This window comes from Alnus glutinosa, chromosome 8, assembly GCF_958979055.1.
Source record: "Alnus glutinosa chromosome 8, dhAlnGlut1.1, whole genome shotgun sequence".
NCBI lineage: Eukaryota > Viridiplantae > Streptophyta > Magnoliopsida > Fagales > Betulaceae > Alnus > Alnus glutinosa.
The window spans coordinates 9,403,493-9,421,318 of NC_084893.1; the positions used below are offsets into that span (position 1 = coordinate 9,403,493).

The 17,826-nt window shown below is 36.0% G+C and overlaps 1 protein-coding gene across 1 annotated transcript; it reads left to right on the plus strand.

The window, feature by feature from the left end:
* Nucleotides 1-13,954: 13,954 nt before the first annotated feature.
* On the plus strand, nucleotides 13,955-17,739 carry LOC133875585 (protein COBRA). Its single transcript, XM_062313760.1, has 6 exons — nucleotides 13,955-14,198; nucleotides 14,985-15,064; nucleotides 15,779-16,235; nucleotides 16,418-16,577; nucleotides 16,695-16,972; nucleotides 17,063-17,739. The coding sequence occupies exons 1-6, from the start codon at nucleotides 14,096-14,098 to the stop codon at nucleotides 17,353-17,355; spliced, it is 1,371 nt and encodes a 456-aa protein (XP_062169744.1). The 5' UTR covers nucleotides 13,955-14,095; the 3' UTR covers nucleotides 17,356-17,739.
* The last annotated feature ends 87 nt before the right edge of the window (nucleotides 17,740-17,826 follow it).

Here is a 17,826-nt window from a genome sequence, read left to right on the forward strand (position 1 = left end):
CACTGCTCCTAGTAATAGGCCATAGATTGTGCAGGATGATCTTGGAAAGCATGCGGGGGGGAGCAAACAGGGCACCGATCCTGATGGTAGTGCCACGCTCTTCACCTTGAGGGACAGCCTAGAAAAATTCTTTGAGATCATCCAGAGAAGGAGGCAAGACTACCTTATTGTATGGGCTGGCAGGAAGCTAGAGCACAGGAACCCCAATAAAATGACTGATGATCTTAGGATTAACAGTGATAACATGTCCTTCTACAGAGGACTGAAAAACCATCCCACAGTCATCATCCTGAACAACCTCGAGATTAGCATAAAACAATTTGACCAGCCTGGTGAGCACAACACAAGCACAGTTGTGAAGATATCCTCAGTGGTAGGTCTAGATAATATCGTGGATACTGTCCAGAGGAGCCACCATAATGTTTGCACGAACAACGTTGTGCTCAGCAATGATAGTTCTGTCCATAATTTTGGCTCTCAGGGCTGCCAAATCTCATTCTATCCTCTGTCGGACTCTACGTTGTGGACTGCTAACAGACATGTTTCTGCAAAAAATAACCAACAATATTTGCCAAAAATAATCTCAAAAAGGTTAGATTCTTATTAGTTCCAAAAGAAAATCTGGCATTATAACGGTAGTAAAATGGACTTTTCCAAAAATTACAACCAGCAATATCACAATACAGTCCAAAATAATGCCAAAACATATATTCCCAACACAACAGATATCACCAACATGCAACATAGAATCTCAGAACATATTCCCAAAAGATTCAATATTCTAACAATTAGCAAAACACTAAAAAGAATAAAGAGAATTGAAAAAGTACCTGGAATGGAGAGAAAAATGCACAAGAGGACAAAATAAGCAGAGATTATGCACTAACCCACGAGAAAATCTCACAAAAAGACAAAAGATGCAAGAAAATCTCAAGAGAAAATGAGAGGATGCAGCGGCTAGGCTTGGATCCATGACATATAACCTGTAGGGTCCCTATCCAGACGGATCACTAACTCATTCGGACACGCATTGCCACATAAGCATGCGACGGGCCTCGAGCGTCCGAACGTGTAACCTTACCGTTCGGACACAAGGAGAGACCGTCCGAACGCTTCACACTGAAAAATAGAAACTGAAGGAAAATTTGCATAAAAAAATATTTTTACTACTATCAGCTTCAGAAGATGCATGTATAATTAACTAATAAAGCAGTCAAATAGCATCTCAAAACTATGCAGAGATATAAAAGAGAGTTCAGAGTTCAATCAGTACAAAATTTTTCCTGTAGACAGAAAATTTAAATAGATTACCCAACTCATGCAATGTGTGTATGTGTGTGAAGACTTTCTCAATAAGGTATGAAGTTTACTAATATGACAAAAAGCAACCAGATTTTCTAGACAAGAGAGAAAATCAATGAAAGATTAGTCAAAAGTCAAACCTTATAATTTTACTAGGGCCTAGCAACCCTCATCTGATACGCTCCCCCTAAAATGCAACCCCTAATTGTTTTTACTTGTACCATGAAGGAAAAGGTAAAATTTTTACTTGCACCATGAAGGATAAGATATAAAGCAAATTCAGCATAGAAGCAATGAATATACGCACAGAATTCAGAAGAATAACTGCTTGGTTCTTGTTGGTGCTGCAACCTAGAAAGAATGCTGGAATTTTTAGGTTCTAGGTTCAACTAGCATGTTGGTCAATTTGACCATCTTATCAAAAACATTCTCTTATTTAGAATTTCCATAAGCAAGAAGTCAGAGAGGAAAAGATGTACCTTAGGGGAGCCTTGGATATTGTACATTTTCATCGCATGAGGAAAGTAACTATTTATCATTAAAATGCAACAGGAAAACTTAGCAAATATCAGACATAAACTCTCAATCATATATAAGCATGTTCAATTAATGCACAATGAACTGAGATATCAAGCAAAAGCACATATAATATCTGAAAAGCCATCAAAATAAAATTCTGCATCTTCTCCCCCAATCTTTTTTTTTTTTTTTTTTTTGTTGAAAACAATAAAATAGAAAAACAAAAAGGACATGCTTATGGAAAAGGAAATAACATCTAGTCCCAGCATGTAAGGTAAAATCAAACATGTCCTCAGGGAGAGAGATTTAGAAATACCAAGACAGAAAAGCAGCCGCCTGACGTGCTTTTAACTGTCATCCCCAAAAAAAATATCTACAGAAGTTTCTCAAGATAACAAGAGAAAATATGGGGATAGAATAAATGGTTCCTCAAACAGAATGCAAGGCATGAATAAGATATGACATGACGAACAATGTTATGCAAACATACCTGACATGTACTAAGATTTAGGAACCAAAATCCTAGACATAAGATACCTCACCTACTAGGTGAGTCCACTCCCCCTCAATGGGTGAATGGTCTCATCCTTCCTTACCCATACCTTTTCTACCTGTGAGACAGGGGTGTGAGCCATGTCCAAATTGATCAGTCTGACTATGACACTCTTCATCTTGTTGACAAGCCCTTCATTGGTCTAATTTTTCTTAGGATTGTGAGGCTTCATTCTGAAGTATTCAGCCTTGGTGTGGCCATACTTACCATATTTACGGCATGAGGGAGAACCCCTTTGAGGATAATGCCGTTGTTGCTGAAAAGCATGATGAGGCTTTGAAGGGTTAGAGCTAAACTTACCTGTCTTTTTCTCTGTTTTCCTGATCTGAGGCTGTTGATGTCGGATTTGAGGACAATGTGGCCTGATGTGTCCAGAGACACCACAATGATAGTAGGTAGGCTGACTGCGTTTGCTAAATGCTTCTTGAAATACTCTGCAAATTTAAGATTAGCATTTTCACAAATAACAAAGTCCTTAGCTCTTTGAGATATATGTCTCCTATGGGGCGGGATATATTTATTTGAAAAGGTTTTCTCAATAAAGCCCTTTTAAGAATCCTCCTGCTTTTTCAAGGTCTGTGGGATTTTAACAGATAACACTTTGGTCTAATATGACCAACCTTCCTACAATGATGACAAATAGGAACAAACTTACTTTGTGTTTCCGAATCCTTGGAGTTGGGCTTCGCATAGTTATTTAAGCAAGAATTTTCAGAACAAGCTGCATCTACTATCACAGACTTAATATCAACAGAATTTAATTCAGAATCAGAAGCATGTGACATAGAAGTACTTAAATCATTAACAATTAAATCAAGCTTGTTAGAAATATCTGAATGAATACAAAGCATGCTTTTCAAATTATCACTAGAGAATTTTTCCAATTTATTCTCAAGTAAATCAATAATGCCAAATAGCATGGTATTCTCATATTTCAAATAGTCAATCAAAGCATGTGATTTAGATAATTGAACAATCAAAGACTCTTTTTCTTGCTTCACATATTTGAGCTCTTTTGGAAAAACCATTTTATCCAATTTAGCAAAAACTTTAGAGAATTCAATATCATAATTTTCTTTAGGTAACTAAGAGAAATCCATGATAAAAGGTGTAATCAAAAAATAGAAGTCACAAAGAGATAAGGATCACAGTAAGGAATTAAATCATTTAAACGGAGTGTACCTGCTTTGATACCAATTGAACGTCTGGATTTTGAATGCACGACTTGCCTTATGAATGAGTGCATCTGGAAGGGAACACACTTCATTCAGACGGTTGCAACTGTCTTCCGATATCTGTGTTTTGGAAAGAAATCACATAGCTAATCGAACACTGAGTGGCGTTCGAACGTGCTATTAGATGCCCGGACGAATGCAAGCTGGAACAGTACAAAGCTTCTCGACACAGAGGAAGGTTCAGACAGAAAGTTCTCGTCATCCGGATGGATGATGCTTGGACAGTTGCGCATCCAGACAGAATATCATGTCGTCCGAACAGTTGCAAGGGAACCAAATTTAACTGCCTTGAAATCCGCACAGAGTCTTCTTGAAGAACAAAACAGAAGTGTAGACTCTGAATAAAAACAACTTCTCTGTATAAAAGCATCATTACATAGAAGTGATTTTGTCCAACAGAATGTAACCAATTACATTGGATATACTGAACTTTATTGGCTTGGCTTCTCATAGAAGTAGCTCTCATGAGCTCTCGGAAATCATCAATGTTTTAACTTGTTAAAACATTTTTCTTCCGGGGGCGTGAGGTGGTTTATATATATATATATATAAACTGGTTGCGGTTACCCGGTTATTAACCGATTTTTTAAAAGGTGACATGAATGTGTAGAATTCCAAGAGATAGAATTAAATGATTATCCACCAAATGCATAAATGCATTCACAACACTTAAGACATTTTTGAAATATCACTTTTTATCAAATTGTTCCTTAGTTTAAATTTTATCAATTTATTCCCTAAGATTAAAACTCTTATCAAATAGATTCTTCTATTCACCTTCAATTACATTTTTAACGGTATTGCCACGTCAAACCCCATCAGAAGGCGACACTTGTCTTCTCTAATAAAATATATATATAGAAACAATAATGAACAATTTTAAAAATAATAATAATAACAAATATAATAATTTAAAATTTAAAATTTTAAAAAAAAAAATAGATTTTTTTTAAGATGTGATCGGACCACCCCTAGATTTGCCAGAGGGGGTAGTTGAACCACCTCCTATGGGTTTAGGAGTGGTTTAGCCACCCCTCTGGTCGGTGTGGGGTGGTTCAACTAGACCTATAGCTGGGTCTCCTCCATGGAGACCAATGACAACCAGTCGTGGGTCTCTTGGACAAGTTTTTTTTTTTCAAAAAAAAAAAAAATCAAAAATAGGTGGTATCATTCTAACACCACCAATTTATTACTCATTTTAATATTAAGCTAGCATTAGTACACTTACCTTGTGGTCCTTGCACAAGTTCCTATGGAGATATTGTCAACATCCTATCAAGGCCCATAGCACCACCAGAATCGGACAAACCATCACCCTCGGCGTCCTCAACGTACATCCTCCTGGTTTCATCATCATTAGAGGAATTAGCAAGTCTATCATTGGTAGAAGTATCTTCGTCCTCAGTATGCTCTAAGCTTGAAGACCCTACAAGAACACATCATCAATAGACCCATTAAATCACCAAAAAAGAAAAAAGAAAAAGAGACAAAAACAATTACAACAAAGGAGGGAAATGATAGATCAGATGTAAAAGGGTTACCTTGTGACCTAGCAAAGTTATTATAACTTTATCACCCTTATCACTCGAGTCATTCAAGATAAAGGAAAGCAATACAAGAATCAGGATAAGAACATAGGGTCACGTATAGAGTAAAAGTCAGCAAAGCAATATACTCACATTCTCTTCTTCATCATTAGAACTCACCACCACAGCCTCTAAGACTTTGATTGCTTGGGTCCTGGCAAGGATGAATCTTCATCAATAGTCAATGGGTCCCACTTCCCTTTTCAACCAAATTGTCCATGGCCCTAAGGGAGCAGGGAGGAATGTCAACAGCAACACCAATTTCCTTGTGCCAGTCATTGGGCATCTCATCGCCTTTGATCACCTAGCTCCATGAGTGAGCACACCACACCACATACCTGCATCCCTAAGGAGAAGTGTAAGTATCCAAACCCCTTGAGTTTGGTATAAACCTCCAAGTACCTTGAGGAGCGAGCTCTGAGGTGAGTGAGACAATCTTACTACTCAGGATGAATTTTGTGTATTCAAAAAAAGAAGTCCATGCTTGCCTCCAATAGATCAACATATTTTGGGTCGCACAACCAGCTCTATATATGTTGGGAACTACAACTTGTGAAAACTTGGAAGACCAATACCCAAAGGCTTGAAAATATAAGTCTGTGCCTTTCCTCTTGACCGCATTGTTCTCGAACAAGAACAGAGTTGTGATACAGGTTCTCAAAATTAGATTCTGAATTGAAATCATCAATATCGTGATATATCTCCAAGTTTTGCACTGCTAGATGTTGGGTTAACTTCACAACGTACCTTTGAAACTCTTTAATCATCACGTCTTGTACACTACATTCATGATAGAAGACTTCCTCATTCAGAACTTTTTCACGTTGACCACGACCACAACCACAACCACCAGTCATGAAAACTAATGAAAAAATTACCTTAATAAGACGCTAAGTTCTGATACCAACCGATGCTTGGTAGAACTCGAATTATTTTAATAGCATATGATAGTAGCATAGTTAAGAATTGAAGACTAAAAAGGAAACTCAAAATGATAGAATATAATGATTAGGAAAGAACAAAACCATAGTCACCCTAAATAAGCAAACATAAAATAACTCTGAAAGACTGAAATTTTTATTGATACTTCAAAATTGAACTAAAAAAAATAACATAGACTAGATGCCTTTATATAGGCTAGGTTTTGAGTGATCTCTAAGCAAAATACTTGGAGAAAAAGAAAATATAAAAATACAAAATATCTCTAAACTTGGAGACAAAGAATACTTGTAGCAAAAGTAAAAGGACAATATTCTAAAAATAATGCCCAAATATTATGCACGATTATTTTCATTCTTGTGCTAATCTTATTCTGAAAATATTCTTCAAATGTTATGTCTGACTCTCTTGCATCACTTGGTTTACCAGAATTAGTGGGCAGTTCCCTGAATACATTTTAACTTAGCTAGTAGGCAACAAAAGCTAACATTTGCACTATAGGATATTCTTCACGACTGAAGGTCTTGATCCAAGCTGAAAATTTGGCGGGCTGCCCTTCTATACGGGCCTCCCTGAAAATATTTCTCAACAATCGTTTCCTCCTCGAGCACAACCATATAGGGTTTTCAAAAACGCCACGTTCGCCCAAATAAGGTAACAAGAAAATGGCACATACATCTTTGACAGTCACCATGGACTCTTCCCATGTGAAAATGAAGGTATGTGTGTAACTGTGTAAGTGTTCCATTTCCATTTGGCCGAAAGGCCAATGCCGAGGTGTAACACCCTGATCCCATATTGTGAAGATGAGTAGCCTATATAGAGTGGATGGTTTATAAAGATAGTCATAAGTGCTAAGTTCCACATTGTGTAGTTATTAGGTGAAATTTGTAACTCAGGGAAAAACACTAGACACTTCTGCGCTATCACCCCAAAAGGACTAGTCAATTTGGAGTCTCTATAATTCCTTATAAAGCACAGTTTCACCTAATAACTCGGTAATGTGGGAATTAACACCCATGAGTATCTCTTATAAACCCTCCACTCTATGTGGGTTACTCATCTTTCCAAAATGGGACTGTGGTGTTATACGAGGTGCGCCATACTCATTAGTTCATCAAATTATAGGTGTTGTCTCTACTATTACACCAATACAAAAATGGATTTGTTTTTGAAGTAAAATAAGAGTAATTTCAAGGACAATTCACATTTAATGCATAAAACATGTTAATTGGAAATTTAATGCATAGATATATAGATTAATCATAACTTTCTTCATATGGTATATCCGAGATTTTAACCCCTTCTCTGGAGGGTTGGCACTGTCTTGATGGAAGTGTAGTACAACACGGTGCATCAATATTTTCGCATATCATCCATATTCGACCGAGTCCGACCCGGGTGATCCACACTACTAATAATGTCCATTTGTAGTGACCACCAATCAAACATGGTTGTGCCAATCACACTATAAACCATTGGTACCAAGGTGACTCTGAACTGAATTAGACCATAGAGTAAAGTGTGTATAATGTACCCGTGCTCGCCATCCATACATGATGATCCACCGTATATTGTCCAATTATTTAAATACATTTATAATTTATAATAATGAGAAACTTCACTTAACCCTCCTAAACATCCATGATATTTACAATTACCAAAAAATAAAAAATAAAAATAAAAAACTCTCAATTAAGGTATCCAACTTCTATTTTTTTGTAATGTCACTATTCCATTAGAATTTTTTGTTAAATCCTAACGAAAGGATGTGAAATTTCTAAAATACCCTCAATTTAATTTTGTTTTTTTTAAGAGAATGGCTTGGTGGGTTAAACCCACATTGTGACCCATAGCGGGGTCACAACCAATCCCCACCGTGGGTCTGATCAAGACCCAATTTGGGTAACCTTGTGACCCATTGTTGTGGGTCCTCATCGTGACCCATTGTTGTGGGTCCTCGTCGTGACCCACGGCCAAACCCCGCCGATATAGGGTATTTTTTAAGTTCAAATTTATCGCATTAGATTTATCGATTGTAATGTATTTTTGAATATTTTCATTAAAAAAAAAAAAAAAACGCTTGAAATTGTTCTATGAAACTTGATAGAGTGAGTCTAACAAAAAAAAAAAAAAAAGAGGGGCCTTGTTTGAAAACCCCCTTCCCCCTCCCCCAATTTTTTCCTCCTTTTTTCCCCCTCTCCCGGGCCCACTCAACAGACCTTGCTAGAAAAAATTTGGACATTTTTTGCCCATTTACTTGTGCATCCAGCTTTTCTTTGAGTGGGCAAAACATGTCCAGATTTTTTCTGGCAAGGCCTGTTGAGTGGGCCCGGGAGAGGGGGAAAAAAGGAGGAAAAGATTGGGGGAGGGGGAAGGGGGTTTTCAAACAAGGCCCCAAAATGTTTATTGCTTGATTATATATATATTGTTTCTCTAACATTGTCTTAGCACAAGAATTTTTTTTTTCTTTTTTTTTTAATAAAAAAGAAGAAGAAGTTGAATGCATAATAGATAAAAGCTTTTCTATCCTTTTTTTTTTTTTTTTTTTTGAATCAGCTTTCTATTCTATCTTTTTTCTTTTTTCTTTTTTTTTTTTTTTTTTTTTTTTTTTTTTTTTTTTTTTATATAGGTACGTGAAGAAGAAATTACATTAAACTAGGGCTGGGCAACCCATAACGTTAAGAAAAAAACATTAAAACCTATGAATGAAAGTACGCGGAGGCAATGCTTCCGAAGATGCGGGCCTATTGAGCCTTGACACGGATGCCAAGAACCTGGGCCACCAGTAAAGGTGGTAAAGGGTGGTTGCAGAATCCGGAGGATCCAAACACCACTTGGGTAACCATTACAGAGATCACAACAGAATATACAACAGAAAATCCTAAGTAACAAAGAAATACAACAAAAAGCCCAGAAAAAACAAGGAAAAACAATTAACATAATAGTGCAACGGCGGCATGGCCCTTTGACTACGGCGCGTGAACACCACGCGCCGGTGAAAGGTGCCTTAAATTCCACAGGAGGTCGACGGCAGCTGGAGGAGGCGGAAGAAGCCGAAACACGCCGGTCAGCAGCAGCCACGCGTTGGTGCGTGGAGCACACGCGCCCGCGAGTAAGATCTACTCACAGGTGCGTGATGAGCACGCGCCGGGGCGTGGAGGTCGGCTTGACAGATGGCGGCCGGCAGATCGAAGCGAAGGAAACTCGGAGCACGGTGGTGTGGAACGTGAGATGGTGGAGCTTCCAAAAGTGGATAGATCTGACTTTGAAGAAATCAAATATAAGAACTTGTGGAAGTGATCGGATCCGAGGATGGAGACGATGGATGGGAGTTGCAATCAGACCAGAGGTGGAGGAGAAGCCGGTAGACCCATTGAACCAAGATAAGTCGCCTGGTGCGAAGGATAAAGCCTCCGAAGAGGGGATTAGGGCCTCAGAAGAGGCAAGAAAGGGAGGGGGAAGGAGGAAGAGGGAAAAAAGGGGGAAAGGGGAGGAGGAGGCAGTGAAAATCACTACCTCCCCCTCATCAGCCGGACGCTTTAGGGAGGGAGATTTCAGGAGAGAGAACAGAGAGTACAGGGAAGGATAGAATTATAGTATTTATTAGCGACATCAACCCCTTAACTAGTTTTTTTATTTTATTTTTTCTTCGATCTTTTTCTTTGCTTTGTTTTGTGTTTATGTATTATTTGCTAAAATAAAAAATTAAAAAAAAATAAAATAATAAAATAAAAGAAGAAGAAGAAGAAGAAGGGGACAATAACAAAATGGGAATGTTTTCGCTTCGATTGTTAGAGGTGGCCTATCTAGTAATGTCATGCGGAAGCCAATTATCACTGCGGTGAATTTTCGAATAGACGAGATAAAAAGAAAAAAATTCAGAAGCTAGTGAAAAAGAAAAGAAGAGGGATGGCTAACTAAGGGGGCTTGAGATTACCAACGGGCCGGAAGAAAATGGAAATGTTTTTCTTTCTATCTTGATAGAATAGGAACTAGTTTGAAACTAATTATGCTACAAATAAATAAACGAGCCCAACTTGGAATAATCTATCAACAGACACATATGTAATTGATCAGGTCATGATCATGCATTAAATGTGAAAACTAATTTATCGGAGGAGGAGGAACACACGTGTCCTTGACCAATTTGGAGATGGAAGGTACTTAAATGTTTGAGAGTAGTTCAGTTGTTGCAATCAGATGTTATATATATCGACAATAATTTGAATGCCCACCTAACAAAATCAAATTCCACGAATACAGCTGTAACCAAATAGGTTACACGTCACATTAATTAAGCTCACCACAAATAAGCCAAAACTTGACTAACGACTCTCTGCATTTTTTTTTTCTTTTTTTCTTTTTTTTTTCATTTTTGTTTTTTTTTTTAAAAAAAAGAAATGATAATAATATCATTAATCACAAAAATATATATATAAGAACAATACTCTAAATAAAAAAAAAAAAAAAAAAAAAGATATTTCCTTAATCAGACCTGGTCTAACTTGGTCATTCGATGGGCTGCTGTGTTAGCATCCCTTCAAATATGCCTAACATCATGATAATGTAAACTATGAAGTCGTATCTTGACATTCCCAATCAATTGATTAAACTAACTCCGGCAAGTGGCTTCTCTATGTAGTGCCGTAACAATAGTAATACAATATAGTACAATAATGCGGGTACAGTTCTAACAATCTGCTTCAAACTCAAGGTGAAGTGCGATACATTAATTTAAGTCGCATACATGATTGCAAAAATGTCTTTGGAACGTGACTTTGTAAAAAGGTCGGCGAGTTAATCTTGAGAAGTAATAGAGTGAAGCAATAAAGAGTTATGAAGAAGATAATAACAAATGAAATGACAATCGATTTTAATATGTTTGGTGTGCTCACAAATTCAAAAGGTAAATATCCGAAAGAGGCAGTGTTTGAACGGCTGTGAAGGATATTGGGAAGAATGTCGGGAGGGAGATGTTGCCTTAAAAAATGCTGAAAATGAGAGGAGTAAGACAATGAGTAATGCTACACATCATCCCCTTATCCTCCTTTTGTCCTCCCAAATTTGATGTGGCTTCTTAAAATCACCATTAAATTTATGATAAATCATTATTGAATTTTGATCCAATGGTGATTTTAAGAGCCACATCAATTTTGGGAGGATAAAAGGTGGACAAGAGGATGATGTGTAGCATTACTCGTAAGACAATAGGAGTAATTCAAAACCTTAGCTTTGACACCATGTTAAAACTATGATTATATTACTTTATCAAACTCAAAATTGCAGAGAGGGGGCTGTATTATACAATAATATGAGTACAATTCTAACACTTCTAATGAGCAATGGTCTCAAAAAAATCAGGAAATAAAGGAAATGTAAGTGGATCACTTAACAAGTCGATAACAGGGAAAACTTTACATACCACTGTTGATCTTTCGTTATTTTTACAATCATATTAATAAACTTTAAAAAGTATCAATTGAGTGTATCAATCTTTTAATTTTTTTAAATTTCAATAATTCGTTAGAATTTTACGTTAAATCATGTCAAAATTCATAAAATACCCATCATTTTTTTTTAAACAAAAAAAGAAAAAAAAAATTTGTAAGGATTTAAGCCTTGGTCAGGATTTAATAGAATTTGCAAAAATGCATATGCTTGAATCTTTAAGATATATATTTAAAAAAAAAAAAATACGGATATTTTGACATGATTTAACGAAAAATCTTAACAAATGGGTGAAATTGAAAAATATTGAAAGATTGATACATTAAATTAATACTTTTTAAAGTTTAAAGGTATAATTGTAAAAGTAATAAAAGATCAAAGGTGATAAGTGAAATTTCCTATTGACAATATTATATATCAAATTGGACAGGAGTTAATAAAGAGAGAAAAAAAGAAATCTGATACCAAGTTTGTGAAGCTGGATAAGTGTTTACATTTCAAGGAATTGCAATTTCCTTCTATAGAAAAGAAAATGTTAGATTTACAACACCAATACAACAACTGCACAACAACCCTTCACATGAAGGTGAGTCCTACACACTTGGAGCCCACCCTCATGTGAGTAGTTGTTGTGCAGTTGTTGTATTAGTGTTATACAAGAATCAAATCCCGATTCGGGAGACGTTAAAATATTAATTAAATGATTAAATTTATTTATTTTTATTAATTTAAACTTTTAAAATACATTATAGTTTAACATTATATCAAAATTGAAGGTTCAAAAATTGAACCTAAATTTACCCATTCCTATCGAGTACAAACTTGCATCACAAAACATTTAATGTACAAAAATTATTTCTAAATTATGTAAGAAATTACTCGGTCAACAGAAAAAAGAAAAAAATAAAAAGTTTCAAAGCCATTTAATTTTTTTCAAAAAAAATAAAAATAAAATTTAAACCTCCTTCCGTTGGGATTAAAAGACAAAAGACAAATGCAACGATTGACAAAATTGCTTAATTAAAAAAGGCTCATGAATGTCGGTACGAATGTCGGTACGATTAGTCCATACACAAAAACAAATAAAAAAATATATATACAAAAAAAAAGGTACCAAATTTGGTGGAAAAGAGGGACAAATACTTAGTCAAAAAATATTAACTCCTTTGGATATGTGATTTTTTTTTTTTTTTTTTGTATTATATTCTATTATATTTTAAATTATAAATACAGATTTTTTTAAAAAAAATTATGATTAGATGGTTTAAAGAATTTGAGAAAAAATTTTAAAAAAAAAATTGGATAAAAGTGAAATAAAATTTTAATTTAAAAAAATAACTCAAGCATATTTTTAAAAATTAATAAAATATAATAATAAAAAAAGAGTGTTAACCAAACATTTCTTATAAAACAATACCAAAATTGATCTTCATTTGGACGGCATGCAAAATAAACCCCAAAAGAAGATTCTACTCTCTTTCTCTCTCTCTCTCTTTCTCCACCGACAGAGATGGAATACGGGAAGGGACGCCTTGTGGGGCGGGGCCCACAGCCTCTGCTGTCCACTGTCCTCTTCACAGGGCCATTTTTTCCATTTGGATTTTTTTATTATCAACATGCCAAATATATTCTGCTCTTTCCCAAATTATCCCTACCCATAATTGTTTTATCTTTTCATTATACACCCAGAATGAAAAAAATTTGTGGTAAGAACATGGTACTAGTTTTTCAATACAAACTCTAACATATTATCTATTCCACTTTTTATTTTATTTAAATATTATTTTCAATGTATTTTTTATTGTGAAAGTATAAGAAGTTAAGAACAGATAAAAAAAAAAAAAAAAAGGAAAGTGAGAGGATAGAGAAAATAATAAAGACTTAAAAATGAAAGTTTACGATAACAAAATGGATATAGAACATTCTATTTTGAAGTGTCTGCTTGAGGAGTTAAATGGCTCGTGATAACTAAATATAACTATTATCAATTATATGAAGGTCTGTTTCATAATTATTTATCATATCCATTTTATACTTATTGACATAACGTGTTTTAAATGGCATTCTTCTCTTCTTATTTTTTTAAATAGTGAACATAAAACTTAAAATACGTCGTTATAAATGAAGGTGAGGAGTAACATTAAAAGATGATCGATATAAATCTCAACATCTGGAATGTGGAACATAATTAAGCCCCAAAAATCCATCCATTGTTTTTATTCATTTAAAGCAATAATGAATGTAAATTATCTATTTAAGTTAACTGGTCAAGGGTATAGTTGTAATATAACATTGCCCACAAAAAGCTTCAACACATTAAACAAAACAGATTACAGTGACTTCAATAAGTCCACTTTAACTTTAAAATCGTCACTTGGCATGTGAAACAGAGAAGAACATCCCTCACTTCCACGTCTCTCTCTCTCTCTCTTCCTCCATTTACTGTGTAGATCTTGGGCTAGGCCTGAGCTTTAACATCATATTCAGTAACTACATCTGCACCAAGAGAAATGGGTTTTCTCTCTTCATCAGCCTCTGGATCCATTACAATGCTCAGCAGTTTTGCTGTTCTGCTTGTGCTGTTGCTTTCTTGCTCCAGTTTTACTTCTACAGGTCAGTGCCCCAAGAGGCTTGCTTTCTTGTCCATGTTCATGAATTTATTGTCTTGAAGGTGTAATTCTTGTTTTCTGTTTCTGGGTTTTGGTTAGCTACCAGAGATCTGTTCCATTTTTCCCGGAATTTGGCTATTTACTATGATTGATTGACTGGTAGTGAAGAAATGAATGTTTAATATTATTGTTGCTTCCTGGGCTTGTAAAGTTTGATTGTACATTCATGGCTATTATCTGTGGGGAAGATTTTGACATTCTTATTCTAACTCTTTTTTCATCGATGCAGCAGTTAATTTGATCTATCAATGACTAGAAAAGCATATAGATAAAAGTAATCAGGTAGCTATAGGTAATTACAGACTGGGTTTTCTCAAATGACTTTTGCAATATGGGGCATAGGTCATAGGTGGTAGTTTCTTCTCTTTCCATTTTTGCTTTTTTGGGGTCCCGGGGGAGGGTAAAAATTCTAGTTTCCTGTTTTATGGAGTTGAAATCTATTTCACCCTAAGAAAAACAGAAGTTCTCATGTGTTTGATCAATTAATTGGACTAGGAATGCATTGGTCTTTAATATCTTGAGGGTAAACAAAATACGGAAGTCAATTTCTGCTTTAATGCTCTGTTGCCATATTATAAATTGCAAAAACAGAGAAATACAATGATCCACGTGGATTGAAGCTATAAATTTGTGCTGAAAGGAAATTGAGTTGGTATAAAGTATGAAATTTACTATGTATAGACTCTTAAGAATTCAAGTTTTCAGCTTTGTTTCCTTGATGTTTCTGCAGAAGCCTATGATGCACTTGATCCAACTGGAAATATCACAATTAAATGGGATGTAAAGAGCTGGACGCCAGATGGCTATGTTGTAAGTAGTATGCGGTGTATAGTTTTTTTTTATTTTTTTGGTTATTTGCTATATTCAAGCTAGTACTACTCCAAGAGATCATATCCATTTTCTTGAAGTCTTTTCCCGATAATATTAAGAAATTTATTTTCCTACTTGAATTATCAAGTATAATATATCTGTCGTAAGAGGGAAGCTCTAAAACTGGTTTGTTAGAGCTTGGGGCTAGCGGGAGCACATCACATAAACATTTAATTAGAAATTTCCTGACAAGACGGTAAACTTTAACATGATTCATCCAACTCATTGTCTACATTTATAGGAAATGCCAACCAAAATCCTTGTCAACAATATGGATTATAAACACACTCACAAACCCTCAAAAAAGCCACACACTCATACACCCAATACATCCAATGATGTTCACACTCAAAAGAATTACCAGACTATTCCTATTTATAGGAAGACCTAAAATACTCAATGGTGTTCTCATACGAACCACTGCAAAAATCCCCTTTGTGGGAGAACCACTATGAGCCAAAGCTTCCACTTGGGCTGGAACCACCAAATCCCTACCAATGCTTATATATAAAGCTCAAACTACAATTCATTACTTTTTATTTTGTCAATGTTAGGATCTTAACTTTTTTTCTAACCTCTCTACTTTTCGATTTGGGATTCACTTGAATTTGAGACAATTTTCAAACAATATCTTTCACTTTTTGGGTTGTGCAGGCGGTTGTTACTATTTATAACTTCCAACAATATCGCCATATTCAAGCACCAGGTTGGACATTGGGGTGGACATGGTCTAAGAAAGAAGTCGTTTGGAGCATGGTTGGTGGACAAACAACAGAGCAAGGGGATTGTTCGAGATATAAAGGGAACATTCCGCATTGCTGTAAGAAGGATCCAACGGTTGTGGATTTATTGCCTGGAACTCCATACAACCAGCAGATTGCTAATTGCTGCAAAGGGGGAGTAATGAACTCATGGGTCCAGGACCCAGCCAACGCAGCAAGCTCATTCCAAATCAGTGTGGGTGCTGCAGGAACAACTAACAAAACTGTTAGATTACCTAAAAACTTCACCCTGAGAGCACCAGGGCCCGGATATACTTGTGGGCCAGCAAAGATTGTGAGACCAAGTAAATTTGTGTCAGATGATAAAAGGAGAGTCACTCAAGCTTTGAGTAAGTTACTTGCTAAACGCTTCTAGATTAATTTATGGGTGCATAACTGCATGCATCTCTTACTGGAATGGTTTAAGATATAATTGCAATATATATATGGTTTTATGGTTTTAAGAATTGTCGCTATGGCGAAAAAAATTGAACAATGTTTACCTTACCTTACCCTGTATCTCTTGTGGCAGTGACCTGGAATATTACTTGCACATATTCACAATTCCTTGCTCAGAAGACACCCACCTGTTGTGTTTCTCTCTCCTCCTTCTATAATGACACAATAGTAAATTGCCCAACCTGCACCTGTGGCTGTCAAAACAATATAACAGATCCTGGGAGCTGCGTAGAGTAAGTCTCTTGTTTATCTTTGTCTTGCGCTTTTTCTCTTGCTTTCCTTTTTCTTTCTCTTTCACAATTTCTCCATGTTTTGCTTTAATTATTGACCTTTTTTTTTTCTTTCAACAGTCCAGAGTCTCCATATTTAGCTTCAGCAGTAGCAGGTCCAGGAAAATCTACTAATGCACCTCTGGTCCAGTGCACCAGCCATATGTGTCCTATCCGAGTCCATTGGCATGTTAAACTCAATTACAAGGAGTACTGGAGGGTGAAGATTACAATCACGAATTTCAATTACAGAATGAACTACACACAATGGAATCTTGTTGTGCAACACCCCAACTTTGATAATCTAACCCGGCCTTTCAGCTTTAATTACAGGTCCTTAACTCCTTATGCAGGCTTAAGTAAGTTTCATATCTCCAAAATTTAGTTGTATGAAGTAGCCCCTGCATCATTATATAATCTATTTCTGAGCATGGCTTTTGGTTTTGCAGATGATACTGCCATGTTATGGGGCGTCAAGTTTTACAATGATTTGCTCTCGCAAGCTGGCCCTCTAGGGAATGTGCAGTCGGAGCTCCTATTCCGCAAGGATAAATCAACTTTCACTTTTGAAAAGGGATGGGCTTTCCCACGAAGGATTTATTTCAATGGTGATAACTGTGTCATGCCACCTCCAGATGCCTACCCTTGGTTGCCAAATGCGGGTTCCAAACCAATTACCTCCCTACTTCGTTCAGCCTTTACCATCTTGGCATCTTTGGTATTCATATTGGCTTTCGCGTAGAGTGTTATGGGGCAAACCAAAAACGCTATCGGTTCTAGAACACTCCAGAATTTTCCAAAGGGTTGGGATTGCAGCAGAGCTTATGGCAGTCCAGCTGATGGGGCTGAATGAGTTGGGGCTCCAAGTTCAAGCAAGACAAGTGGGGGTTCAGGTGCACTATTGCTTCTCACTGGAAAAGTTTGCTGTTTCATCCGTTTTATTTATTGGGGATTAGTCTTTTTCTACAATTTTTGTGTAGATTTAGCTGCTGTATTGTACCGTTACTTATATTATACATTTGACGTGTTGTTTGTTGCATATGCACAAAAATATGTTCTCAGCATTGTAAAATAAGGAATTTGATGAAGATATCATAGTTGATATATGATTTGGTTCTATTTCTCATACCTTGTTGCTATCCATTTTCATTGTAAAAATACATGATCAAATCTTATGTTACATGAAAAAAAGAAAAAAGGATCTGCAAGGAGC